General features: G+C 43.3%; 1 protein-coding gene across 1 annotated transcript in view; it reads left to right on the plus strand.

The window, feature by feature from the left end:
- The window catches only part of NECAB2 (N-terminal EF-hand calcium binding protein 2), a 316,012-nt gene that overhangs the window by 285,792 nt on the left and 2,961 nt on the right, over positions 1-27,259 (plus strand). The window contains exons 9-11 of the mRNA XM_050922735.1: positions 10,389-10,445; positions 19,831-19,943; positions 22,303-22,380. Of these exons, the coding sequence (XP_050778692.1) occupies positions 10,389-10,445; positions 19,831-19,943; positions 22,303-22,380 (248 nt within the window). The remainder of the gene's footprint in view (positions 1-10,388; positions 10,446-19,830; positions 19,944-22,302; positions 22,381-27,259) is intronic.

Genomic DNA, 27,259 nt, shown 5'->3' on the forward strand with positions numbered 1-27,259 from the left:
TGCACGAAATAGAGAGCAACAATTGAGATTGCTATTAGTGATGACAGCTCTCCATATTTCTTCTTGTTGCTGGTTTTCTTTTGGCAGGGTTTTTGTTTTTTCCCTTCACGTCTTCATAACCGTGTGTTTACACGGTCAATAGAAAAGAATAATTGTTTCAGTTTTCTTTTCAAATTGTTACTGATGTTTCTATTTTTCTCTTTATAAACTAAAAAAATGCTTTTAGAAAAAACCGTAAATAGAATTCCAAACAATCGCAAACTCATTCATTAATGTGGGTAAACAAGAGATCAGTCATGTCGAGGGTACGGTAGGTCACACACAATTTCAAAAAGTTTTGGGATACATTTATTTATTTAAATGTATATAAATGCTAAAAATGGGCACCAATCCACACACACCAGGCTCCCTTGAAGTTACTTAAAAATACAAGAAAATTAATGCCTCAGCCTTGCTAAAGTGCAGCAGTGTAACTCATAATTCAATATAGCCACAGTTGGCTGGACAAGAGATTTCACACACACACAAACAAATACGGAATTTGAAAGTTGTTTCTCTTTGGCAGAGTTTAAAACTCACCAATTTTTGTATTTTCTAAAATGTTCTTGCAATTTTAATAGAAATTGTGAATGAAACCATAAGAGTGCCCATACTGGCTCAGACTAGTGCTCCTTCTAGCCCGATATCCTGTCCTCTGACAGCGACTGGTGCCAGATGTTTCAGAGGGAATGAACAGAACAGGGCAATTGATGATTGCTTTGGTTCAAGCATGTCTGTTGGTCTGCACTGGGGCAGCATGACCTGGGGAGACAGGGCTCTGTCAGATCGGTAGGTAGGTAGGTCTATAGAGTTCTTCAGGTTGTGTTCTAGACAAGCTGAAGAGGTTGGGGTTGCTCCTGCTTTGTGCAGGGGCTTGGACTAGATGACCTCCTGAGGTCTCTTCCAACCCTAATTTTCTGTGATTCTGTGAAGGAAATAGATGATATGGTACATCCTTTATATCTTGACATTTGAACTTTTTAGAGAGGAGATCCACGTAGCATTTGTTGATGAATGAATACATCAGGGCAGGTAACCCGAGAACCCTTGGTAGATAGCAGGTGATCCTTAAACAGAGGTCAAGAGCGGTAAATTAGAGGAAGCCATATTTTGAAGGCTCTACCGTGGGAAGGTTCCCTTCAGGGAAGGATGTAAGGATGCATCAGATCTGGGCCCGGCAGTCAAACCAGAAATAAAACCATTATGGACAGGATGAGGAAGACATGCCCTTCCTTCTTCCCTTTCCTCCAGCGTTTTACTTCCTTGTGATGTCCCTTTTCAGTATACAGCACCCAAAGCATTTTCACTCCAGCTCTTCTCTCTCACACACGTCTTTCCTGATGTGGTTGCAGCTGCAGGTGGCAGTCTGTCACTGAGGAGGAGACAGCAGGGCACACAGCTAACTGTAACCAAGAAAGCACCTGCTCTCTGAGCAGGACTGAGGGAAGAAGTCACATATTCTGGGTACTGTTCCCCTTGATTCCCCCAACTATTTCATGATGACCCATCTGCAAAGGTGCGCAGTCACGTGTCTCAGACTTGGTTGGCATATCTCTGATATCCTTGGAAATTGAGTGGAGGAGATGAAGTTTGGAGATCCAAAGCCTCCACTTCTGGAACCACTGTATTTCTTTTGCATATTTGTTGTCCATGGGTGATATTCATTCCTGTACGGAGGGGCTGCCAGAAATACTGTGCACCATCTGTGCCTTCAAAATAGGCTTGGGTGGACTTAAATGGTGCATATACCTTGTATTGGCCCTCTGCACACTGGCACAAAGGGCCACTTTCACCCCATCTAACTTATTGGACGACATAAGACTTAGATACACACATACTCTCTCTCCCTGCTATCTTCAGTCTCCACTAGCACTTGTACCATTGTATACAGATCCTTTTCTCTTTATTTAGCTTGCAACTCTGTCTCTTTATGAGCGGCTTTTCATTAGTGCAGACAAACAGATATTAATGACAGCCGAACGGCCGTGCCAGTGAGATTCCTTCTCACAGAACGAAGTGGTGTAACCCCATGACTGCTGTGAGAGCTTGTTTTAATTCACGATTAAGTCAAGGAGTTGCTAGTGATTAAAAATTGCCATCATTGGTGGGGAAGAGGTGGGATTGCTTGTTGAACTGTTAATATTATTGCTACCATGTGGGACTCCTGGCAGGAAGGATTTCTGCAGTGATGAAAGGGGTCAATAGTCTCAAAACACAAGGTGCTAAGTGCTAGTAGTAACCAGGACCCATGACTGATGCTGACTGCTCTGGAGTCTGAAATGGAGTGGAGCTTTCCACAGCTGAATTGTTTACCTGCCAACTGGAATGCAGCTGCTACTGGGAAACGTGCTGCCTCCCACAATGGCTTCTCTTTTACTCTTCATCCTCCTAGAAAAGGGAGGGTTGATTTCTCATTGCCTCTAAAGCTGTTCAGATGTAAACGTCCAGTTTCAAGGAAAATTTGTGTCCCAACTTGGTGCACTCAGCCTGTGAGGGGAATGTAGTGGGGGCCACCTGGAGAAAATATGTGGCTGATTCATGTGGAAGGCTCAGGGCTGACTACAGCAATCCTGTATTGCAGTGGTGCTGGAACAGTTTGTATAGTGGGGGTGCTGAAGGCAGAAACCCAGTATTTGGGTTGTTATTACTACTTCAAGCCAGGGGCTACAGCAGCATCCCCAGAACAATATCTAATATTACATGGTGTGTTATAGAGAATCTTCTACCTGACTGATTTCCCAGCAGCGATCCTGGTAAATGAAGTGTCTGAGAGATGCAGTGATTGGGTATGCTGGATAGCGCTGGCAGACCTCTAGAGGAAAAAGTACATATCCAGCCTGCCTTCCTGGTCTACACTTAAAATTGAGATCAATCTAGCTATGTCATTCAGGGCTGTGAAAAATGTCATGTCCTGTAGTTAGGTAGATCTAACCCCCAGTGTACATGCAGTTAGGTCGATGGCAGAATTCTTCTGTTCACCTGGTTACTGCCTCTCAGAAAGGTGGATTAACTAGATTGATGGAAAAACCCTGTCCATTAATGTGGGAAGTGTCTGTGCTACAGAGCTACAGCGTCATAGCTGCATCTGTGTCGACGTAGCACTTGTAGCGTAGACATGCCCTCTGAAAAGGTGCAGTACAGGCAGTGCCAATGCAAACTTCTCCTCCTGCTGCCCCAATGAACTGCTTCCCCTTGACCTAAATAAACCACCTCTCGAGGTGAAGGTAGTTCAGTCTGTAATGGCTATTCAGTCCTTAGCAGGGCCGCCCAGAGGATTCAGGGGGCCTGGGGCAAAGCAATTTCGGTGGCCCCTTCCATAAAAAAAAAAAGTTGCAATACTATAGAGTACTATATTCTCGTGGGGGCCCCTGCGGGGCCCAGGGCCTGGGACAAATTGCCTCACTTCCTTCCTCCCACCGCCTCCCGGGCGGCCCTGGTTCTTCGTATCTCTGATGCAGTATAACTTCTGAGACGAACAGTGCAGAAAAGAAGATCTCCTTTGGGTGTACTAGGAACTCTTCACTCCCTCTAGTTCTGCTGGATATCTTCTGTCCTTGCCATCCCCTTTGAATTTTAACAGCACATGTCAGTGCAGAACAGTCACAGATCTAACAATATATCACAGATAGAATGAGTCGTGGAACGCCTGGGCCCTGCTTTAAAAATGCCACAATGGCTTGTTATGAAAAATTAAAACAAAAAGTGTGCAGAATTCCTCATCCTGATTGTTTCCAGCCCTGTGGCTTAAAGAAAGTTACATAAGCAGAAAGACAAGGTCAGGGAAGTAATATCTTTTACCGGTTGATCTGGTAAAGTTGATCTGGTAAAGATACTACCTCCCCCACTTTGTCTCTCTAATACCCTGAGATCAACATGGCTACAGCAACACTGCATACATTAAAAAAACAGAAACACTTTAAAGAAACCTATATTCCTATATCAGTGAACATCCGCAGCCTGCCGTTCAGACATGGCAGTTCATAGACTCATAGACTCTAGGACTGGAAGGGACCTCGAGAGGTCATCGAGTCCAGTTATATCATTCTTGCTGTATCCTAAATTATATACGCAGAATTCACAACAGGGCTGTACGGAGTTATTGTCATCTAGGGCTTGGACAACATGAAATGTATGTTGATATCAAATAAAAAACTCAAACATCAGAAAAGTTATAGCTTAAGTCTGAGTTGAAGGCTCAATCCAGCTGTGGCCTCTGGACCGTTGGAACAGATAGAATATGCTATAGGGAGGATGGGAGCTTGGAATAGGGAGATGTACCATCAAGTGGTTTGAAATGAGGATCAAGTTATGAAGTGATCCACAAAATGATCATATAGTTGAGGGTGGGTGGACCTCAAAATTAGTCTAATTAAATGAATACAGGACAGGATCCTCCGGGCTTCCACTGGATATCTACAGTCCACACTTGGAGTAGTGGAAACTGCAGAAAGACATGGGTGGGAGAAAGTGTTCGTATCAATACTGGATTTAATCGTTCCCCTTGTGTTGTCATAACAACTTAAGGCAGCTCTGTAAGTAGTGTTCATCTTGACAATATTTTTAGAAAATTGGTTGTCAAGGCAACAGAATGCAGTTGTCGAATGCCCCTGGGCTGGTTTTTCTACCATTACTTTTATTCACTTTTTTTTATTCTCAAAGAGCAAGGCTTACTCCTACTTCACATACCAGGAAGCAACAGGGGAAACTGGCTGAACTGGTGATGTAATGCCTGCATTTTGATGTGCTGTTTCTTGTTGTCTTTTACTCAGTACGTTTCTGATGCCTTAACTTGGGGAAATGAAGGTTTTTGGAGGAGAGAAACCCTGTTCGTTCTTCCTGTTTCTCTTATTTTCCACTCCATTCTTTAGGCCTTATTTTGATGACACTATTTCCCCTCAGTCTGGAAAGACTGTCCAGAGCTCAAGAGAAACCTGGAAGTTATATGCTCTTTAATTGGCTGGTGAGCTCAAGTACAGTCTTGAGAAGATTAATCATTGGAACAAACTGAAAAAGGGAAAGGATGGATTCTTCATCCCTTGAAGTCTTCAGATCAAGTCTGGATGCTTTTCTGGAAAATATAATTTAGTCAGATTCAAATTAGTTGGCTCAATAAAGAAGTAACTGGATACAAATCTCTGGCCTGTGCTATTCAGGAGATCAGACTAGATCAGCGGTCCTCAACCTTTTTTGTCTGGCGGGCACCAGACGACAAGCCCTGGAGGACCATGGCGGTGGACCAGCATCCGCCGAAATGCTGCTGACAAGCAGCGTCATCCAGAGGCGTCGCCACTGAATTTTGGCGGCATTTTGGTGGATGCTCATCCGCTGGCCAGTACGTGGGCACACTTAGATGCCCCAGCGGGCACCATGGCGCCTGCGGGCACCGCGTTGGGGACCCCTGGACTAGATGATCTAATGCTCCCATCTTGCCTTAAAAATCTCAGAAACTATAATACAGGATTCAGGCTCTTCTCTTCTAAAATCCCTTCCCTTTTAATATACACCATGGCTTGCTGGCAGTCTTCTATTGGGCAAAAGTCAGTTTCATGTTGGGTTTTATGTCTGCAGGGCTGTTTGTGCCGTTGCTGGGGAGGTGGGATATTGAAGCCCAGTTTCAGGCTGGTATTTCTTTACCAGTCTATCTTGTTTCTCCTGTTGGGTTTGTTATAGTTAGATTTTTGTTGGGTGGCTGGTGTTTCACATACAAGTATCTGTCTGATGTACAGTAAAATTATGTTGTTGCTAGTTTGTCTAGAGAGTAATCTGACCTGAGAGCCCAGATCATCAAACACTTGAACTCTGAGGCAGTTTCAAGCCCAATTGTGTGACTTGAGGCTTTCTCTTATAACGAGGCACTTGTCCTTGTAGCTTGCGGTGATTCCGCTCCTTGCCATCCTGGGGAGTTAAGGATTGGAGCTGGACCTGTGTAGCCGAACAGAGCACTTTGAACCTGTAGGACCCAGGCATTTTTCCTTTAACTAATTCTACCTTTCCCTCACCCCAGTTTTCTATCTTGAAAAGTTCCCTAACGTGTTAATGAGAGGGAGTTGGGAAATAGCATGGAGTACTCGCACACAGGCCAGTCTTTCCCAATGCACATACTTTAGGTGGATTTTATTTTATTTTATTTTATTTTAATTGCATTGCATTGACCTGGAACTTTGTAAATACTCTGAGGATAGCGAGTGACAACCTAAAGGGCAGTATTTTTTAGATGTATCCTCCACCTTTGTTCTTGCAATACTGCATGTTGTGCCCACATCAGGCCATTGCACATACTGCTATCCAACTTGCGTATTTGCAGGTGCAAATGCAGGTTTTGTGCACACAAAATGAGCGTGTACAAATATGGAGGCTGGCTTGAGGCAAGCTAAGGATTTGGCCCAGGGTTAAAACTGTGTGCAAACTATAGACCTGACTCAGGTCGTCTTGTCACTGAGCGTCATATCAAATTAGCAGCCTTGTACATTCACCCATCTGTAATAGCTGATTTCTATCCGTGCTCATTGCATAGAATATCTAAAATCTGATTCTGTTCTGTTCCAGACAGCAAAGCAGTGTAAATAGGAACCTTAATGTGGTTGGTTTATAAACCAAACTTTACTAAAACACAGTAGCCTTCCAAATGTCTGTCTCTCTCTTATTCTACCACCAAGATAGTGCTTGTTAAGTGATGAATTGAAGGCTGGATTGATGAAGAATGATGCTGACTTGCTGCAATCATGCCCCTAAAGCCTGCCTGCCTCTTTCAGATAAGCCTCCAGACCCAGAGAATCCTCTGAGATGCAATTTCTTAACTGAAAAGTCTTCAGATGTCCCTTCTTTTAAAGCACCTCATGTACCTATGACAGTGTTTACCAACAGAGGGCCAGAGGAGAAATAAATGAAAGGCTTCTTTACAAACACCACTTGCTCTTCTGTTGATTCAGTATGTGCCAGGTTTGCCTTGTTCATTGGTTGGTTTGGTTAACAAAGCAAGGGCACTTCACGGGCAAACGGGTTGTATGTGGGATCCTGGAAAGAAGGGCTGCTCTGAGCTGGGCCCTGGCATCCCAAGCAATCTCTGGATCAGTAAAATAAGAAACTAATTTCCTGAAAATCTGCTTAAGGTGACTTTGCTGTTCAGCACGCAACATTTTGAGTTGCCCCATTAGGTCTGCACAGTGAAGAAACTTCCTTGCGTTACTGACTTCAGTATCTCTGTTCAGGGTGCTAGGAAGGGATTAAAAATGCCAATCACACACTGATCTATAAAACCCACTGCAGCCTGGGATAATGCTATGCAGGCATTACTCTGGCTTCAGAGATTTTAAAGACCTGGTAGTTCTCCTAGCAAGAGGAAACAATTGTGAATAGGGTTTTATCCACCTAACTTCCCAATACCCCTGTTCCCACAGTACCTGATATATCTGGGGGTAACTTAACCTGCTACTGTACACACATACATGCTGTAATACATACTGTATCTCTGATTTTAATTTTGTAATGTTCGTTGATATTATACAGTAATGCATCGTATTTCTCTGTTGGCAAACAGCACTAACTGCATTTTCCAATCTCACCGTATCTACAGGCCATTAATAAAAGAGGTTAGGGGGAAAAGTAAATTCCTTCTTTATTGATCTTAGACTGTATAGATGTGTGCAGGGTCCTAACTTTCTTTCATATGAGAAATCTGTAATTCAGGACAACAGCTAAGCACACAGCTGAAAGATCATTTAGAGACAAGATCAGTTGCTTTCATACAGGGTTCAGACTAGGGTGCATGACGGGGAGGAGGGAATAGTAAAGGTGACCTAATTCAAATGTTCTGTAAGATGCACATTGCACAAGGCAGCAGTGCGTGAGGAACACCTGTTGTTATTGGACTCCTGCCTAGCTCTATATCAATATATACATCACATAGGTGGAGATTTTATTTGAGTGATAAATTGCATTTATCATGCATCTTTCATGTCCTCACCTGCCCTCTACCCATTGAGCCATCTCCCTCAGCAACTACGGCTAAAGTTTCAAGCCTTAGTCACCATTTTATCTGAAATCAGCCTACCATAGAAATGGTTCCTTGGATCTCCCGGATGTGACATTTCCCTCCTGCATTTACAGTGGCCACATCCAACATTGGGAGAATATCCAGTCTTGCATATGCACTTTTAAGGGCTTCGATCTCCTGACCCTTTGGAGATAGAAATGTGAGGCTTTATACCGTTTGAAAGGGGAGATTCCCAGCCACTCAGTGTGGGATGCAGGAGAACACATTGCCAGCCCTGATGCACTCTTGGTAGACAAACAGACTCAAGACACGACAGAGTGCAACAGTTTAGCCAAGGGAGGGTGTGCAGAGATTGTTAGCGAGGAGGGCGAGGTGTTCAAAATTCCTGGAAGAAGTAGGTTGCAGTGAGGAGGCTTTATGTGAGTTTGTATCAAGAGAGGGGGCCTTAGGCACCAATCACAGGCATAAATAGTCCTGTTGGAAGCATAGTAGTAAAGTTAAATAAATGGGTTGCAGGGCCAGGCCTCAAGAAGCAGGATGGCTGAAGTTATGGAGCAGAGGGTGAGAGATGGAGAGGGAAGGAAGGAGAAGCATACACAACGAATGGGGCAGGAGGTAGAAATGAAAGAAGGGGAGATGGCAGTGGTAAGTTTGTGCAGAACCTTGAAGGTGAGAATGAGGTGCTGGAATTATTGAATGCAGTACAGCAAAAGAAGCCTAGGAATGTTAACTATCTTCCCCAGCTGACGTGTGGCCGGCACTCTTGACTCCTGTCTTATTTTCTCTTCTCCTCGATAAGGCAATGAATAGCAATTCTCTCTTCTGCCCTCGAAGGACAAATGATGTGCTCAGAAGTTTGGTCCCACCACAAAAAAAAATAGAAATAATTCTAATGTCCAAATCTGTTTGCAACTTGCAAACATGCAGCCCTGAGATTGGTCTCAGACTAACTGATTGGGCATTGGATCTCTCAGATTCAGAAGCTTAGAGAGCTGGATGGCTGTCACTGGCAGATAACATTATGTGCGGTGTCTTTACGTACTCTGCCTTTTGTGCAGATCACTGGGGAAATGACTTCCATGGCTCTCACTGGGGAAATGTTTTTGAAAGTGCTAAATGGCGCTAGGTGTTGAAAGTGATAGATAAAAGACACAAGAAGGGTTCCATTGCTCACACTCTTGCTTTAAATACTCCATTAGTAGTCATGGTATTAAGGTGATAAAATAATTCCATAAGTTTGGCTTTTAAGATGAGTTGAACTAATTTGTTCAGCTTGTTATTGTGAGCGAACAGTGTATGCATGCAAATTTACTTCTGATGGTACAACTGGATAGTTAAGAGGATTGGTAGTGAGATATGGAGCCTTATGTAGAAAAATCTAACCCATATTGCTTGTGACTAGGAAGTCAGCTGTTTGGTCCCTATCAAGTGAATTGTGGCAGTGTGTGCAGCTATTCTCTAATAGACAAATGACCACATCATAGGGGAGGCTAAAAATAATATAATAATATCTGGGCCTTATCTAGTGCTTCTTGTCTGTAAATCTCAAAGCACTTTACAAAGGAGGGCAGTATCATTATCCCCACTTTACAGATGGGGAAACTGAGGCACAGAGAGAGGAAAAGTGGCTTTCCCAAGGTCACCCAGTAAACCAGTGACTGAGGTGGGAATTAAACACAGGTCTCTTGAGTCCTAACCATCAGCCCATGCTGCCTCCAGCCTACGTCAACACTGACACGACCAGTGTAACTCCTCTTGTGTAAATAAATGGAGAACTTTCCTCTCCAGATCTGTCCATATTCATTATAAAAATGCAAAACAAAACATAGATTCCAAGGCCAGAAGGAGCGACTGTGATCATCTAGCCTGTCCTCCTGTACTATACAGCACAGGTCGTAAAACTTCCCCAAAATGATTCCTACAGCAGAGGCACTACCTAGGTGACCGTCCCTGGATGCTAGGGCTGTAAGTTAGATAGGCATTTGTGTGGACTGTTGCTTTTAAATCCATTTTTCTCTAATTTCTTTGTTTTTACTATGAGACTAAGCAATGCTGTACTTTTAAGAAGGCTGTTTGGCTGTATACGCCACAGGGAAGGGCTGCAGATGCTGAACCCAGTCAGACTGGCTGGGTAAGCATGGTTGATATACAGGGTGTTGTAGCCCCTGGCTTTGGCTCAGAGTAGGAGAACTGTGAAATTCTGGTCCAGATGAGGGAAAGGACTGAGGTCAGACACCTGAAGGGGTGCACTCAGAACAGGACAGCTAACCTTGCAACCGTGACAGAGACCTTTACCGTTCATTTTAACTTGTTTATGGCAATTATAATGGTTTTTGTATTTTCTGCATTTTTTCAGACTCTCTGGTTTGACCTGCACCAGAGGCTGTCAGACAGCGAAAGCACAGCTTGCACAGTGAGTATGCACAAATGGGATCTGTCCCTGCAAATATGAAAGGCTCTGTTTGCATATGCAAATATGGGTTTGAATATGCAAATATGAATGCATGCATGAGCATGTTTGGCATGTCAAACTCGGCCTCTTCCTGCTAAAGCTGTGGCTCTAAAGGTCAACTTAAACCAAGAGGAAAGTCTCCTTTTTTGGACTTCTATGGTTACTGTGTCATGTGATGTCACTCTTCAGCACGATGAAGCATTGGCTCAGAATTACCACCCGTTATCTGTTTTTCTTCCCATGAAAACTTTCAATTAGCTCAGTGGTTCTCAAACTTTTGTACTGGTGACCCCTTTCACACAGCAAGCCTCTGAGTGCAACCCCTCTCATACATTAGAACCACTTTTTAATATATTTAACACCATTATAAATGCTGGCGGCAAAGTGGGGTTTGGAGTGGAGGCTGACAGCTCGTGACCCACCATGAAATAACCTTGTGACCTCCTGAGGGGTCGCAACACCCAGTTGAGAACCCCTGAGTTAGCTGTAAATGGGCAGAGCTTTCTTTTCCAACAACTCCATACCTATGAGTTGTGAAGAGTAATTCCCACATCTCTTTATGTTCAGGATTTCTCAGAGAAGCAAACATTAACCTTTTCTGGAAATCAATAGAGTGAGTAACTGTATCAAATGAAGTTGCTCATTAATACTTCCTTGAATCAGCAGTGCTGTTTCTATATGTGAATTTAAGCAAATGGATCCTTCCATGGAAAAAAAATGGATTATTTAGAATTCCTGAAATGATTTGGCGATTGAATTGGGAAATGACAATTAAACATTTGCATACCGAAGAGCTTCATGGACCTCTTTTGCCATAGTCAGCTGCATGACACTAAGAGTTTTCTATTTGCAAAACAAATCTAGATGTGCATCTTTTCTGTGCCTACAGCAGCAGATGAATGAAAGTCCAACAGTACAGAATGTACAGTACAGCACATTGAAAAATGTGGCTTTTTTGTCCCAAGTTGTTTTGTGTGCTAAGGTAGGAGGCTAACCAATCCTGCCTCTGTCAAAACCTTGTTATCGGAAACTGCTGCCATGCAGCTTGTGCTGTGAAAGAATGGGCCCTAGAGAGTATGCAGAAGGAGACTTTGTCTTTAGAAAGGGAACACAGCCGGGAGAATAAATACACCTCATGGCTAGATGCTGTGGGTTTGTTTTTCTGTATGCTTGTCACTACTATGGTGTTTTTGTGCATTGAAACCAACATCAACAGTAGTTGTGCAAGCAAAGAAATGATTTGAATGTCACTTATTTTTCGGCTTATTGACCATCTGTGAGTAGGTTGTAGATTCTCCTATTTATTAGTTGTTTGAATGCCATTGGTAAATAGCTCCTTGCATTTTTTTTTTTCACTTGAGAGGTTCCTCACAATTTCTCAACATTCAAAATATTAGATGTGCTGCTTAGTCATGACTGGACACGTACTTCACTTGCCATTGTGTTTATTTTGTGAATGGATGATCATGCAAGCATTCTGAGCACAATCATTTGCAAACATAAATATAGAACTCTGTTTTAATAAATACTCATACAAGCGTCTTTGACATTTGTTTCCCAAGCCCATATGTGTCAGAACAGCTTGGAGGGTCAGGTCTTCAGGGCAGAGGCTGTCTCTTACTGTGTGTTTGTACAGGACCCAACATAATTGCAATGCAGATCCCATTTGGGACCTCTAGGCACTAACACAATATGTCTAATAATATTTGTTTGCAGAAAATGAACCAAAAGAGGTTGTGAACATGGCTGTAGGGAACTTTATTTTAAAATGTGAACAAAAATTCCCATAAAATGTTTTGCGCTATTTGCTCAGCTCTGCTAGATCGTACATTGCAAAACACTTGTCTTTGTTTTAAAACGTGCGGGTGATAAAAATGCTGCGGTCTGCTGCATTCTGGCTGAGGAGCGTGGTGAAAATAAGCAGAATTAATTTACTTATTAGTAACTAAGAGAGGCTTGAACCAAAATGAAGCCAGAGTTTGGGTTCAGATCCAAGTTTTGTGGTTTGGATCCATTTCTAGTTAATACTCAAAAGCAGAGAAGGGGCCTTGCTAGAAGCTTCCAATGATGCTGGAAGACTCCCAAGGCTTAGATATCTGCAGTTCACGAGTGGGGTTTATGATGTTACTCGAGAGAGACTTTTTCACACTGGCAAAAGTGTGAAAGTTAGAGGGTCAATGTGGTGCTGAGAGAGAGCTTGGTGGGGGGATGTAGGGGGCAGAACTCACACTGCCAGGAAGATACTACAAAATCCACAGCCCCCCGGGGTTGTAGTTAAAAGATTGTGGCTGGAAAGCCTCTGCACTCCAGCCATTCCCAGTTCCAGGATTGGTCCCTTGGGGCTGTGAACTGCCATTTGGTTGCCAACAGGCACCAAAATCCACCATACGTCCTCCAAGATCTCCCCATTACTGCATGAGTAGGGATAGGTCAGCCTTCTCCCAGAGCAGTTTGGCTCCCTGTGGCTAGGGGAGGAGTCGTCTCGTCTCCCTCCAAATTTCATGGAAACTGGAGGCAGATACTGTGGAGATGAGAGCAATGTAAGAACCTCTATAGAATAGGATAGACTGCATGAACTTTTTCTGTGCCCTCCCTACCTTACCTTTCACACTGCTAAGTCCTCCTTTAGCAGAGGCACCTGAGGACATCCAGCAAACAGGGATTCACCTCATGGCACCTCTTCAAAATGAAGTGAAAATCCAAGATAATGAGAAGTTATGCTTATGGTGAGAACAGAGCCCTATGACATTTTATGTAGCCCATTATCACAGTGCTGAAGAAATGGACAGAGCACATCTGGACAAGCACATACCAATGCAGTCCAATCAGCAGATCAGCACCCAGTCTGAAGAGTCACAGTTTAAATATTGGCTTTCTTCTTGCTTGTCAGAGTTGGAGCAATTGTTGTCTTCATGCGCCCTCACCACGACATCTTGTCTAATGAAGGGCAGGGTGTTTATCCTGTGCATCACAAGCCCACCGCTTCAGGGCTTGGCATGGTTGGACTATAAAGGACAAAGGAATACAAATGGAGACACTTCATGAACTGGGCAAGTTTCAAGTTTGCTTTAGGGGAAAACAGCCTGAAAGTCTGGGATCATCTGTCCTTATCCTCTATTTATTATGGGTGTCAGAACTCTAATCAACCTGCAATAGCGGCGAAGCGTTCCTCAAATACTGATTCATTGTCCTTGTTAAGTCAGAGCGCTGATGGCAGGGACTTGTTAAAAATGTTAGAAATGGTGGGGTCCTGATATAACACACAGTCCTTTGTGATAGGAGTGTGCTTATCACCCTGGAGAAAGACCAGGAAAATAGCTCATGTGGTGTACTGCGTTTGGGATATCTGGGGCAATTTCAAAGGAGTGCTGATGTATCAAACAGCTATCTGGAAACCTATGCTTTCCTCCAAAGAACACAGACCAAAAAAAAAAAAGATTTTTTTTTAACTTTGTGCAGATGTAGCATGCGGAACTCGTTGGCATTTGACATAACTGAGGCCAAGAGTTTGCTGGAATTCAAGAAAGGATTGGATGTTTATATGGCTAATGAGAACATCCACAATTACATTAGATAGGATCTGAATGTATTTTGTTTTAAAGGTGGAAGGGCTATAAACCTTCCTGCTTCTAGATTCTGAGTAAAGGGTATTAGGAAGAATCTTCCCTTTGAATAGATTTTCCCATATTTGTCTAGTATGAGGTTTCTCTCGCCTTCCTTTGAAGCGTTGAGTCTCTAGCACTAGAGACATGATACTGAATAGAACCACCACTGATCTGAAGCAGGCTGGCAGTTTCTGTGGTCTTCTACAAAGCTTGCATGTCTTCTAAAGATTTCGCTCCATCGGGTTAGCAGTGCAGCATGTAATTCCACATTGAAATGGACTCGAACAAGCCCTTCTCCTTTGAAATGACTCCTGCCTGTGTCCCACTGCTGTCCCACTGTGTCCCACTGCTGCTAGTGGTTTACACCCGTGCACAGAAAAATGACATTTGAAGATGATTTTTCTCCATATCTTTCTTTGCTCATAATTACAAGTGGAGCCTACAATCCAATTATCCCTTAATGGTTGGCAGTCCTTCTTATGGATTTGAATAGGCCTTTTTTCTTTTCCTGGAGGCTCTTGCAGTCATGTGTCTATTGTAAGAGGAGTTTGATGTAAGTAAGAAGGTGCATTGATCACAGTTATTTTAATTAAAACAGAAAAATGAAGTGGAAACTGCCTCTCTTAAGCTGTTGCTTGGAATTCCATAAGCCGACAGAACAGATTTATTGTACTTGCTATCTTAGCCAGGATTTTAAAAAGCAGACTGTCTTAGACATTTCAAATGCACCATCCATCTCAGCTTTACATAGCTAGGAATCAGGAAGGCACAGAGATTAACTTTCTTTTTTTGTGATATGTTTAGTTTCTCATCCAGATTCAGATTTCTAAGGGAATAAATATTAAATCAAAGTGACAGCTCTCTTTGTTAGCTCCACATTTGAAATCCCAACCCAGATTTTACCCTTATTTCATATTTGTATTATAGCAGAGCTTTTGGGCCAGGACTAACTTTTTGTTCAGTATTTGTACAGCACCTAGCACAGTGGTATCTTGGTCCACGACTGGGGCTCCTGCAGCATTGAAATACAAATGATAATAGGGACCGGGGGCTTGTATCCCCCAGAAAATTGATTGAAATAGCTATTGCAGAATAGCTCCCTGCGTGGATACTCTTATTCCTGAATGAGCATCCGTGTAGGGCATTATTCCAGAATAGCTATAAGCATTTTAAATTCACACTTTACCTTATTCCAAAATAACTTCTCTTTGAAGACAAGCCCTTATTACCTTGAGGGCAAGTGCGGACTGTTACAGCAATTACAGTGAACATTAAATTCCCTGAAACAAAGATGCTCTCGTAAATGAGTTCTCAGATCTAGAGGCGGCCTGCGGCTGTCTAACTGGAAACTGGAGTGGCATTTCAAGGAAACTAATGCACTGCAAACAATTAGATATTGATGTATCGTTGCTATGAGCTGGTAACATTGCTGTGGTAATGCTTGCCAGTCTTTGGACCCCTGGCCTTGCTTATAGAACATTATGAAGTGTTGCTTTGGGGTTGTAAATGGGAAACAATTACACTGAGCTGTTTAGGAGAGAAGGGAGCAGTCCTGGGGCAGAGCCACAATTAAAGCAGGATAAAATAATCAACGTGACACCGAGTCAGTCTCTCACGTTGCTGAATGAACCGTAGCTCTGTGGTAGTGGTTTCGTGGCAATATGGAGGCGAAGGTGCCACACACCAGTCAGCAGAATCCAGGAACATCGGAGAGGCGTTCCCCTCAGGAGGGGAAAAGGAGTGCTTTATGCTGCTGCCAAGCAGCTGCTGTTTAATCTGGGTGGGATGCAAAGGGGCTGTCATAAAGGACACAGGCACAGCGTGAGTGTGACATAGGCACAGAGATTGTCCCGTGACGTTCCCTATTGGACTGAAACAATCCTCAGTGGATAGAGGAGTGGAAATGTTGCAGGGGGAGGAAATGTCAGTCTTCACGAAGCAGAGAGTCCCTCGTAGAAGGGCCTTGGGTCTTTGTTCCTGGAAGGATGCCCACATAGCAAAGCCGTGCAACAGCTCTCTGTATGATGGACTCTACTTCCCTCAGATATCCTTCTCCACACAAGCCAGCAGGTAATTGTCCTGGGTGACCGTTAACACCTCCTTTCTCCTGCAGTGCGCACTAGGGAATGCCCAACACATGTAACATGCGGCTGTGACATTAGTCACTGGGTGCAGAATATCCCCCGACCTTTTGGAAATACCAGCACTTTTGGATTGTGGCTGACGTGCTGCGCGCTGGGGAAGCCATATTGTTTCAGGGGGCTCAGCAGCATCTGATCCTGCATTAAATAAACACGCCTTTAATTATAGGGCTGCCAAGTTACTCCTTGTAGTAAGTAGCAGGAGAGGGGCAAAAAGGGAAATGTGTAGCTAAGTGCCTTCAGACACTCCCCTTCTCTGCCCTTACTTCGCTCTTAGGAATAGAGGCGCAGTCACGCAATGGGTCTGAAACTCACTTCTGCTCAGTGAGGCCTATGCATAATACTTATCCTTGCCGATGCAAAGCTTTCACTGTCACTTGTGCTGTTCTGTGTATATGTCACGTTAAGCATTACACCGCTCTAATAGTAACCGAAGAGCTCTGGTATTTCAACCCCCCTACCATTTTAAAGGGAGGCAGAGATCTAGGTCATCATCTGGAATGTTGTACCAGTAGAGAGACAAAATAGGCAGGGCAAAGGTTAAAAAAAAAAACCCTGCCTCTGCCAAAGCTGGAGACGAACAATCATCTCTTGTTTGGTTGATTGTCGTTCTAGTTGGGAAACATATACATTCTGAAACAGAGGCATGGCAAGTTGATCCAAGCACAGGGAGCTGAAAGAGAAACTGGTGGATTCCAATTCTCACTCAGACACAGTTTTGTCCCGTGACCTTGGTTGCGTCATGTCAGTTCTCCATGCCTCAGTTTCCCTATCTGTGAAATGGAGATAATAGCACTTCTCTGCCTCACAGAGGTGGGAGGAAGATTAGTTGGTTAATTTTTATAAAGTGCTTCAGATGTGCTATCTCAGGGCTAAATACTTTATTTCTTAATTTTGTGCTTTACCCTTCTCTGTTCCCTCAGTTGCTAAATGCAGAACGGGCTGTTGCTGCTTATTCTGAGAAGTACTAAAATGCTGCAAATGACACACCCGGTGGTTAGGTATAAATAGACGTTTTTGCACAGGAGGATATTTTACATATGCCTATTTATGATTGGAAACTTGAAGGCAGGACAGATCTGTTGAGGTAGGAGGCACTAACATGTGCTCTTGCTTCTCTTTTTCCCGTCTGTTTAAAAAATAAATAAAACAGCCCTCAATGCTTGTATTGTGTAGGCCAAACTCTGCCTCCGAGCTCACTATTTTTATTCTGGGACTTGCATATGTAAAGCCTCATCTGTTATTGCACAGCCTCTAACCTCCCGTTTACAGAGAAGGTGGGGGGCTGGGCAGTCCAGACATAAAAACGAACAAATCACTCTCTTATGCATTCCAAAGCCATTTGTCTTTGGAAAAAGACCTTGCCTGGAAAATTTCACCCTGATATGAGAAGGTTTCAGGAAGCTATTAGTGACTGAAAATAGGGGGCTATTGTGGAAATACTTGTATATCCTTAACTAGATAGTTATCACCAACATTTCAGCTATTAAGTCTCAGAGAAAAGGCTAGTGAGTTGCTTCTGTTTTTCCTGCTTCATGTAACATGAGAACTAGGGAGCATGCCTTGAAATTATTAGATGGCAGCAAGATTAAATGCAAATAAAATGAAATAAATATTTATGCAATGGATAGTTAACCGTGGAACTCACAGTTGCAGGATGTTATTTAGGTGCAAACAGCTTAGTTTCAAAAGAGAAGTAGTCATCAGGATAAGAGTAGCTATCAAAAATTACTGTGTTGTCATGCAGCAGGGAATAAATTGGTAGCTGTTGCCAGGAACAATTTTACCCTTTTGGTAAATAACATTGAAAAATATATTGTGGGATGTTTTACTGAGATGGCTGCTTTATGTGGCATGAGCTACTGTCAGAGACAGGATACCAGAGGAGTTGGACCCTAATTCCTTTCCTATTGTCATATGATGTGTGTGAAAAGAGGAAGAATGCCTGGAAAATGGCTTTTCATGTTCTTCGTGGCTCTCTTCATTGGCGGTGACACTGTTTGCTTTGAAGGGCAAAACAAGTTAATCAAGAGAAGCTTCACTTTTAATGAAACAGTGCAACTGATTATTAAAAGCAAATGGAGTATAAAAATTGAAGTGCCAAAACCTCATTTTCACTCTGCAGAAGAGTGGTTTAGCTTCCTTTCCATGGTGTGTCTATATCCAATTGGGCTCTGGGGGGAAAACGTATTTTAACTTAAAAGTGGGATAGCTTATAGCTGAAGAACCATGGGGCATTGTTAAGTGTTTAAAATCGATGATTATGAATAGAAATTTGGTTTGGGAAAAACGTCCTTGTGGGATGGTTATTTCAGTGCTTTGCGTGGGTCTCTTGTATCTAGAACAGGTGTTTGTAATAAAGCCTGGAGGGCTTTGGCGAAGCCCTCAGCCCTCTGTCCCTAGCAGTCTAGTGAGAGCATGGGGTGCTGCCATGCCTAGAACCTCAGCAAAGTAATGAGACTCAAACTACAGTAACTGCATGGGAATTCTGAATAGGACACAGAGCCACACCTTCCTCTGTTGGACAAGGCATCCCTTGGGTCGTCTGGTTTTATCTTCTCTTCCCAATGGAGAGAGTGGAGTATGCAGAGTCTTAGCCACTTATCGTGGACCAACTTTGCAGAGTACGGCTGAGTTCTCTGCCCAGCTCTACAGACTTTAAACCACCCATCACCCAATGGAAATATCCCACTGGACTGATTTAATTGGGACAGCATCACATTCCCAGGGTGCAGACCCCATGCCACCATGAAAGTTCAAGTCTAAGACCATTTTTAGCACCTTTCTTATAAACTTTGCTTAATAGTCATAATCTTTTGAAGAAGCTTTCATTATACACATCTACCTCAATATAACACAACCCGATATAACACGAATTCGGATATAATGCGGTAAAGCAGTGCTCTGAGTGGGCGGGGCTGCCACTCCGGCGGATCAAAGCAAGTTTGATATAATGCAGTTTCACCTATAACACGGTAAGATTTTTTGGCTCACGAAGACAGTGTTATATCGGGGTAAAGGTGTAGTTATGTCTGATCTACACACAATCTCGTTAGAATTTAAAGCAAAAAAATATTTAGTGACTTACTGCTCAGTCTTACGAACACTACCAGCTTAACTGGGAAAGTCCAATTAACATCAACAGAGAAATTCTCTACATGTTTAGTTTTTTTATTATGGTAGCACCTAGAAGCCCCATCTGAAATCAGAGGCCCATTGTGCTGAGCATTGTACTCATGTATGGTAAAATACTGCCCTGGCCCCAGCAGCTTACAGTCTAAATAGACAAGACGGGGGGTGTGAGGTGAACAGAGCTGAAGTGACCTGCCCAAAGTCACACAGCAGTGAAAGAGCCAGAAACAGAACCAAGGTCTCCTGACCCCCAGTCCAGTGTTTTTCGACTAGATGGTGCTTCCTCTGCTGCTGTTTTGTGAAATCAGGCCCTCAGTGACAAGCAGTTAAGTGGAGCCAGAAAGCACAAGGCTAATGTAAAAATGACAGCAGGTGACTACCAAGATTGTGATTGTGACATAAAACAAAGAAATCTACCAGCTTTACTTTCCAGCTGCATTACTGATTTGTTTTGCATTGCCTTTTCAGTATCTCTTTCTGGTACGGAATGAGATGACGGTTTCCCAGAAGCACCTAGGGGAATTCTGTAGCTCCCTTAAGCAGTACCTGAAGAATGTGGCAGGACAGAGAGACTGTTTCCAGTAAGTATGCTTCTCCACCTCTCGGAAGGAAAATGGGAATAACTGTTTCAAAGAATGAATCTCTTCAGGTTTAACATATAGCACCACTATCGCTTTAGCTACTCAAATGCTTATAGCTTTACAGGTTACAAATGCCACAGAATGAACACAGCTTTAGCTTTAGTCTTGAGCAGTGGTTCCCAAACTGGAGTTCGCAAAATGTTACAGGGGGTTCTTGGGAAAAAATTCCCTAATGGCGGACATAGCTGTCCATAGGGACCCTGGGCAACCCAGGGTCAGCAGTGCAGAGCTCCTGGACTTCCAAGAGCTAAGCAGATCAAAGCAAGCCTACCTATCACACTGAGGAGATTTAAACTTCGAGACTCCTTATAAGAAATGGAAAGGGAGGTGAATATTTTTTGCTGTTTTTAAAATTAAATAGGCAGCTAGTATTGTTTTTTAAATTATTATGAAGAACAAGTTTAAGCTTTGTTGTAACGTGCATTGTTTGCCTTGACTGCTCAAGACTTGAATGCTTGTGTAGGAGGTACTTTTTGAGTTGGCTTCTTAAATACCTTCCTGCTGTTTCACATCTGATACTCCTTGATGAAACCTAGGAGCCTTGTCTTATAACAGACTTATTCAAAGTGACACAAGCTACGAAAGTGAGAGCTTGGAAGTGTGGTGCCGTTTTCATAATGTAATAAAAATACTGTCACGATAAATGATGATTAATAATAAATAGTGTGTAATAAGCATGTCATAAAAACAATGTTTATGTTTGCAAGATCACTGCTTTTATAATTTATACTCGGATCAAGGAGAGTATCCCTGGAAATATTAATTTTTAGGAGGGGGTTCGCGAGACTTGACATTTTAGTGGAAGGGGTTCACAGGTTGTTAAAGTTTGGGAACCACTGTTCTAGAGATAGCCCCAACCAAAATGCAATCACCCTCAAAATTGGGCAAGATGAGGCGAGGACAATTTGAAATCCAAACCTGGATTGGTATCCAAATTATGTCTTCATAATGGATCCACCTAAAACCCCAGATCAGAAACCTCGCAGTTCTGAAGCAAAAGTTTCCATTTAAGTCGTCTTTCAATGTAATACAATCACTACTGTGCTGGCCTGTGTGAGTGCAGCAGCTGATATTAGTCTGAGCCATAGGGATGATGCATCAGGGACGTTGGCCCTCAATGGAGAAGTGTGAGTTCTAACCCGTGTCAGATACATTATTCATTACGTAAGGGGATAAGGGCATGTGTCAGAACTGCTCAGAGGTCAGGAAAAAGCAGTGTCAAGGAAAGCCATGTGCTGTGCAGGTGCATTAGGTAGTGGCTTGCCTGTGAAATTCTGAGGTCACAGAAAGTGCTGTGGCTGTTTGGAATGACGTGAAGTCAGTGAGTGTAAAGCTCCTGGAACAGACTTGCCAGGTCTGCCCCCCCTCACCCCAATAGAAAAGTCAGACACAATCCCTGTTCTTATTGGATGCAGCTGATCTCTCCTCGGGCCTTGGCCAGGTAAACTTAATAGTCTGTAGTTTGCCTCCCACTAAATTACTAATGCTCATGCGCTAAGGAAGATACAGCCACACTGTAAGACTAGCTCCATGTTTCAGCCTTACTGTACATCCAGACTACCTGCCCTGTTGGCGGGTAGCGATTGCTTTATCGGGGATCGATATATCGTGTCTCATCTAGACGCGATATATCGATCCCCCTCCGCGCTTCCCGTCAACTCCGGAACTCCACCGGAGCGAGCGGCGGTAGTAGAGTCGACAGGGGAGCCACGGATGTCAATCCTGCACTGTGAGGACAGGAGGTAAGTCGGAATAAGATACTTCGACTTCAGCTATGGCATTCCTGTAGCTGAAGTTGCGGATCTTACATCGACACCCCCCTAGTATAGACCAGGCCTTAGAGGGAGTGGTGTGAGAGTGCAGCAAGTTACCAGCTGGCTGCTTACACAATGAGTTGGTTCATTCTGGGGCGTAAAGGTGATTGAGACTTTTGACTCATCAGACAGAGGCTACAAGCTCATGCATCCATGAGATGGAGAAATCCTGAATCTGACATCCAGTCACTGTGCCGTGTGGCCTTCGGTCCTGCTTCTGAAACGCCCTCAGCTTCTGTGGTTGGGAGTGGGGGTTGTGGGCATGCAGAACATTCCAGTATCCGATTAATTTTGTGTCTGTGTCTGACATGGGGAGCTGGGATGTGCTGCACTTCTTGCTGCTGAGAGCCCTGCTGCCAGTGGGTTTCATGCCAGCTGACAAGTCATCGCTTAGCTCTCAATCCAGTGGTGTGGCTGGAATAGTTCATCTTGCTCAACATATATGTGTGTTTGCTTTTGATTTTTCTCTCTCTCATCACTTTCAGTGTAACTGCAGTGAGGCTCCCGGACGGAGTCACTTTCATCGTCTATGAGTTCTGGGAGTCTGAGGAGGACTGGAAGAGGTAGGGTAGCAACATTTAATCATACAGGTTAATAAAATGAGACATCAGAGATGGGCCTGACCTGCAGATTGCGGGTGATCCAACCCCTTTGGTCTTGGTTTGGGACCCTCCCTATTATATATACACACACATATGAGATTGCGAGGTGTGCGTGTATACACACATGTATACATACATATACAAATATTTCATACTACATGTGAATCTCTTCATAGCAGCATCTCAAAGTTCATTGCCACTGTAATGACATTTGACATTTATTTTGCTTTTCATTTGGTTGGATGGGAATTGCTTCAAGCCTGCGTTTTGTGAGACCACTGCAATAGCTAAAGTCTGTTGAGCTCAGAGACAGACAAGGGCCCTGGCCCACCATCCTCTTGAGGCAGAAGTGCTGTGGCCAGGAGAGGCAGCAATAAAACTTATCCTTTAGAAACAGAAGAATGGAAAGGTTGAGAGCAGCAAGAGTCTCATGGGGAGAGATATTAGGAAAGGGAGATTCATTGGCAGGAAAAGGCTTAAAAGAAACTACGCACTTATGCCTCTTCCTTTTCCATGGTTTCTCTCAGAACACATAAGCCCATCGCTGGCTGCGTCTGACTCTAGCATGAGTGGGTTGGTAGAGGCGAGAGAAATGGCAGAGGGGAGGGTGTATGTATTTGTTTGGCTGGTAGGTTTCCTTTCACTCCTCCACATATTGCATAAAGCACAGTAGATGTCTTTTGGGGCACTAAAGGGTAACCCATCCGCTAGAAAAATTTCTTGGCTGCATTGCCACGTATTAGGCACGTATCTGGTGTTCATCACCAGGGCGGATGTAGAGGCTTGAAGTTGTGCCATTTTTCTATATCATGTACTGTTTAAACTTTATCATCATAAAATCACAAAAAGGGCCTGTGACGAGTTCGGTCACAGACCCCATTTGGGACTGTCACCTGATGTGCTGAGACTACCAATGAACCCATTTTCCTGCCAATTTGGGATTTCAGAACCCTGTCTTGTTGAGCCAGACACGCTAGCCTGCTACAAACACAGATCCAGGTCTGGTCCACGCCCTGAAAGCTGCAGACTTTAACTAAAACCTGCTCAGCAAGTGCTCCTGTCTCCAGCACCCAGACACCCAGCTCCCAATGGGATCCAAACCCCAAATAAATCTGTTTTACTCTGTATAAAGCTTATACAGGATAAACTCATAAATATTCCTCCCTCTATAACACTGATAGAGATACACAGGTGTTTGCTCCCCCAGGTATTAATAACTTATTAATTATTCTGGGTTAATTAATAAACAAAAGTGATTTTATTAAGTATAAAAAGTGGGATTTAAGAGGTTCCAAGTAATAACAGACAGAACAAACTAAGTTACCAAGCAAAATAAAACAAAACATGAATACAGGTAAATCTCACCCTTAGAGATGTTCCATTAAGCTTCTTTCACAGATTAGACTCCTTCCTAATCTGGGCCCAATCCTTTCTCCTGGTACAGACCTTGTTAGTTCCAGCTGACATCTCAGGTGAAAAGCAGAGGATTCCTCATGACTGGGACCCTTTTGTTCTGTTTCATCCCCTTTTATATCTCTGGCACAAGATGTGAATCCTTTCTCTCTCTCTCTGGGTTCCCACCCCTCCTTCTAAATGGAAAAGCACCAGGTTAAAGATGGATTCCAGTATCATGTGACATGTTCACATATCCTATGAGATCTCATTACCCACTCATTGGCACACACATATACAGGAAGGCTTACAAGTAAACAGCACCATCTACGACCAATTGTTCTAATTAATGGGAGCCATCAGGATCACCATTAATGGCCCACACTTTGCATAACTACAACAGGACGTAGAATTATATTTCATATTCCTGATTTCAGATACAAGAATGATACATTCATACAAATAGGATGAACACACTCAGTAGATTATATGCTTTGTAATGATACCTTACAAGACACCTTTTACATAAAGCATATTCCAGTTACATCATATTCACACTTACCAACATATTTTTATAAAACATATGGAGTGCAACATTACAGGGCCATAACTCAAAGAAACATAGTCTAATTTTGCCCAAAATTGGCAGAAAGCTTCTAAATGCAATTGGTAATACAACTATGTAGTCAAAAGAGGAGTGTTTGGGAAATATTTAGCCCCAGGTGATATATTTTATGCATTTTCCTGTACTTTTTTTGCCTTCGGTTAAAGCAAAAGTCTGTAGTCACACAACAGTATGAGCTTGTTTGTACCAGGTAATATATCCCAAAATATTTGTCATTAATTATAGAATGGACTGTGCTGAGAGAGTTTTTCTGTCTGTCTGTTTTTATGAAGTTATGCAGATAATAAGACTCTTGACCCTGAATTATAAAACATATTTTTATGAGATACACAAGGTGGGTGAAGTAATAACTTTTATTGGCATAGACTTTTTGTTATCTGCTTGACCAGACACACAAATTTCAAGCACACATGGTACAATTGTAATTATCTTCTATGACGGAATACAATACATTGACAATACATGTCAACATGTTATAGATCAGTAATGACTCTCAGTAGAGGGGCTGTAGAATGTCTCACATGACTATATTGTGTGACTAACAAGGTATAACCACGTACTCTTATGTAACCCCCTACATAGAACTATGAGCTACTGAATGTCTAATGCAACACCCCTTCGAGCTATATTTACTCGCAAAAATAGTCAGTCATTTGTAGATATTTGAAACATTTCTACTCCCCCTCCGAATCTGTGTCTGATGCGTTCAATACCCTGTTGCTACACTTATCACTGTTTCATGCATCGGAGCACACAAAACCTTCCCTCTGGCGTTTGCATCTCCTTGTTGCACAAGTGCTCTCTCAGCCACACTGTACAAAGGTGAGGACGGCTTCAGGTGCATGGGGCAGCACCATCAGTTTAAGAACAAGCTGCCCCGTGCTATGGATCACCCACTCCTTGTTAACAGGAGACACTTGAGGAGACTGAACTGTTGTCTGATTCCATAGGCCTAACTGATCGTTTGCACATTTCAGGGGCTGCCATTCTTAATGGAAGTTTCTCACTTGTTTTATTCTTAGCAGACAACCTGTAACCACATTATCTAGAGATGCTTGCTTCTCACCACAGTACACTAGAGATACCAGCGAGATACTGGCTGCTGACCCTGAAAAAGCTGCCGTTGGGTCGGACTGCAATTACCTACCTTCACATCTTGCTAGTGATACTGAGCAAGGATTACTTGCTTCAGCTGCTGCTTGGTTCTTCATTAACTCTCGGGTTAGGTCAGGTCTGTCCATGACATGAATTCAAAGTAATGGTCCTAATTTATAAACCCGTCAACAGACAGACCAGGGCTACCTCCTAGAATATTGTATCCACTTTGATATATGACCATGGCTGAGTTTCACACCGTTGATAATGAGAGCAGGCTGATAAATGACAGCATGCAGTGAGGTTACTGACACACTGTAGCTGAAATTTCACACATGTTCTTGGGATGGGAAAGAAATCTTTCCTTTGCACAAAGCTAGAGAAAAAATGAGCAGTAGTCACACAGAATGCATCTCACTCATCTTCCCTTGATCTCACAAATAAAACCTCCCAACCCCAATAATCCAGGCAGTGTTAGACTTCCCCTTCGGAGTGATGAAGTGGTGCTGCTGTAAGCAAGACAGGGACTGCTAACAGGCACAAGGCCACACGGAGGCAGCAGTAGCATTTCTGTTTCAAGGTGAATGTTCAAAGTGCTCTAAAGTTCATAGGGTCTGATGGGCTTGGAAATAGGTATGCTCGTACAGTGGTTCTCAACCTTTTTTCATTTGCAGACCCCTAAACATTTCAAATGGCAATCTGACATATCTGTGGCCCCCCAAGGGTCCACGGACCACAGGTTAAAAACCACTGTGCAAGCAGAAGGGTATGGGTCCTATTTGTGGTGCAAATTTGGGGTTGTGGTCAAGGAGTACCTGAGCTATAGCACCCTTCCCCTACTGGCACATGACCTGTGTTTAATTTTGCAGTGCTGTAAAATGCAAATGCACAGCCAGAGAACTGGTAAGACAGTTTAAGACCCAGAGTTGTGGCCGAGATACAAGTGTGAGGTCATTTGGTGACTAGAACTTCTCCTTTCTCCTGACTAATGGGGCAAACTACCCTGGGAACTCCAGTACAGTGGTGTTGGAACAATTTTTGAAGTGGGGGGTGCTGCTGCTGATGTTTGTTATTTCTACTGCAAGCCAGAGGAGGCAGCAGCACCCCTTGTTCCAGGAGCATTATAAGTGGAGGTCTAGACAGAGCTGCTGCAGCGGGCATGCAGTGCTGAATGAGTGTGCTCAGTAAATGCCACATTACATGTGGGTAATGCTGGGTTAACTCCCCCTTTAGCTTGCGGAGAAGGGATTTGAACCTTCATTGCTTACATCTCAAGTGAATGTCCTAAGTGCTGCACAAAGAGGTATCCTGATAGGGAGAGCATCCTCACTCTTTTCTAATGAATCTGTTCCCTTTAACTACATATTAATTGGGCCAAAAGATGCCTCAAAAGCCCTCTGTGGGATGGAGATTAAAGTGTGGAAGACCTAGGGTCAAATTCTACCTCTGCCTGAGCAGAAGGCAGTAGCAGAGGGGATCTGCCCCCGGAGGTTAGTGCCCGTATCACTGAACAATGGGCTGTTGCACTTTTAATTAAATATGAATTTGGGGCCAAACATCTGAATCACTCTTCTGTCCCCACTGGTTAGGTTGATTAAAAGTGAGCTTGCTAGAGAAAGGAGCAAACACTCTGGATTACTGGAACTGTACATGAAAAACCCCAACAAGTCAGCATACGGTGGGACCCTGATATAGCGAGCAAACAAACAGCAACTGTGTATCGCCCTG

The sequence above is a fragment of the Gopherus flavomarginatus genome, chromosome 14 (assembly GCF_025201925.1).
Source record: "Gopherus flavomarginatus isolate rGopFla2 chromosome 14, rGopFla2.mat.asm, whole genome shotgun sequence".
Lineage (NCBI taxonomy): Eukaryota > Metazoa > Chordata > Testudines > Testudinidae > Gopherus > Gopherus flavomarginatus.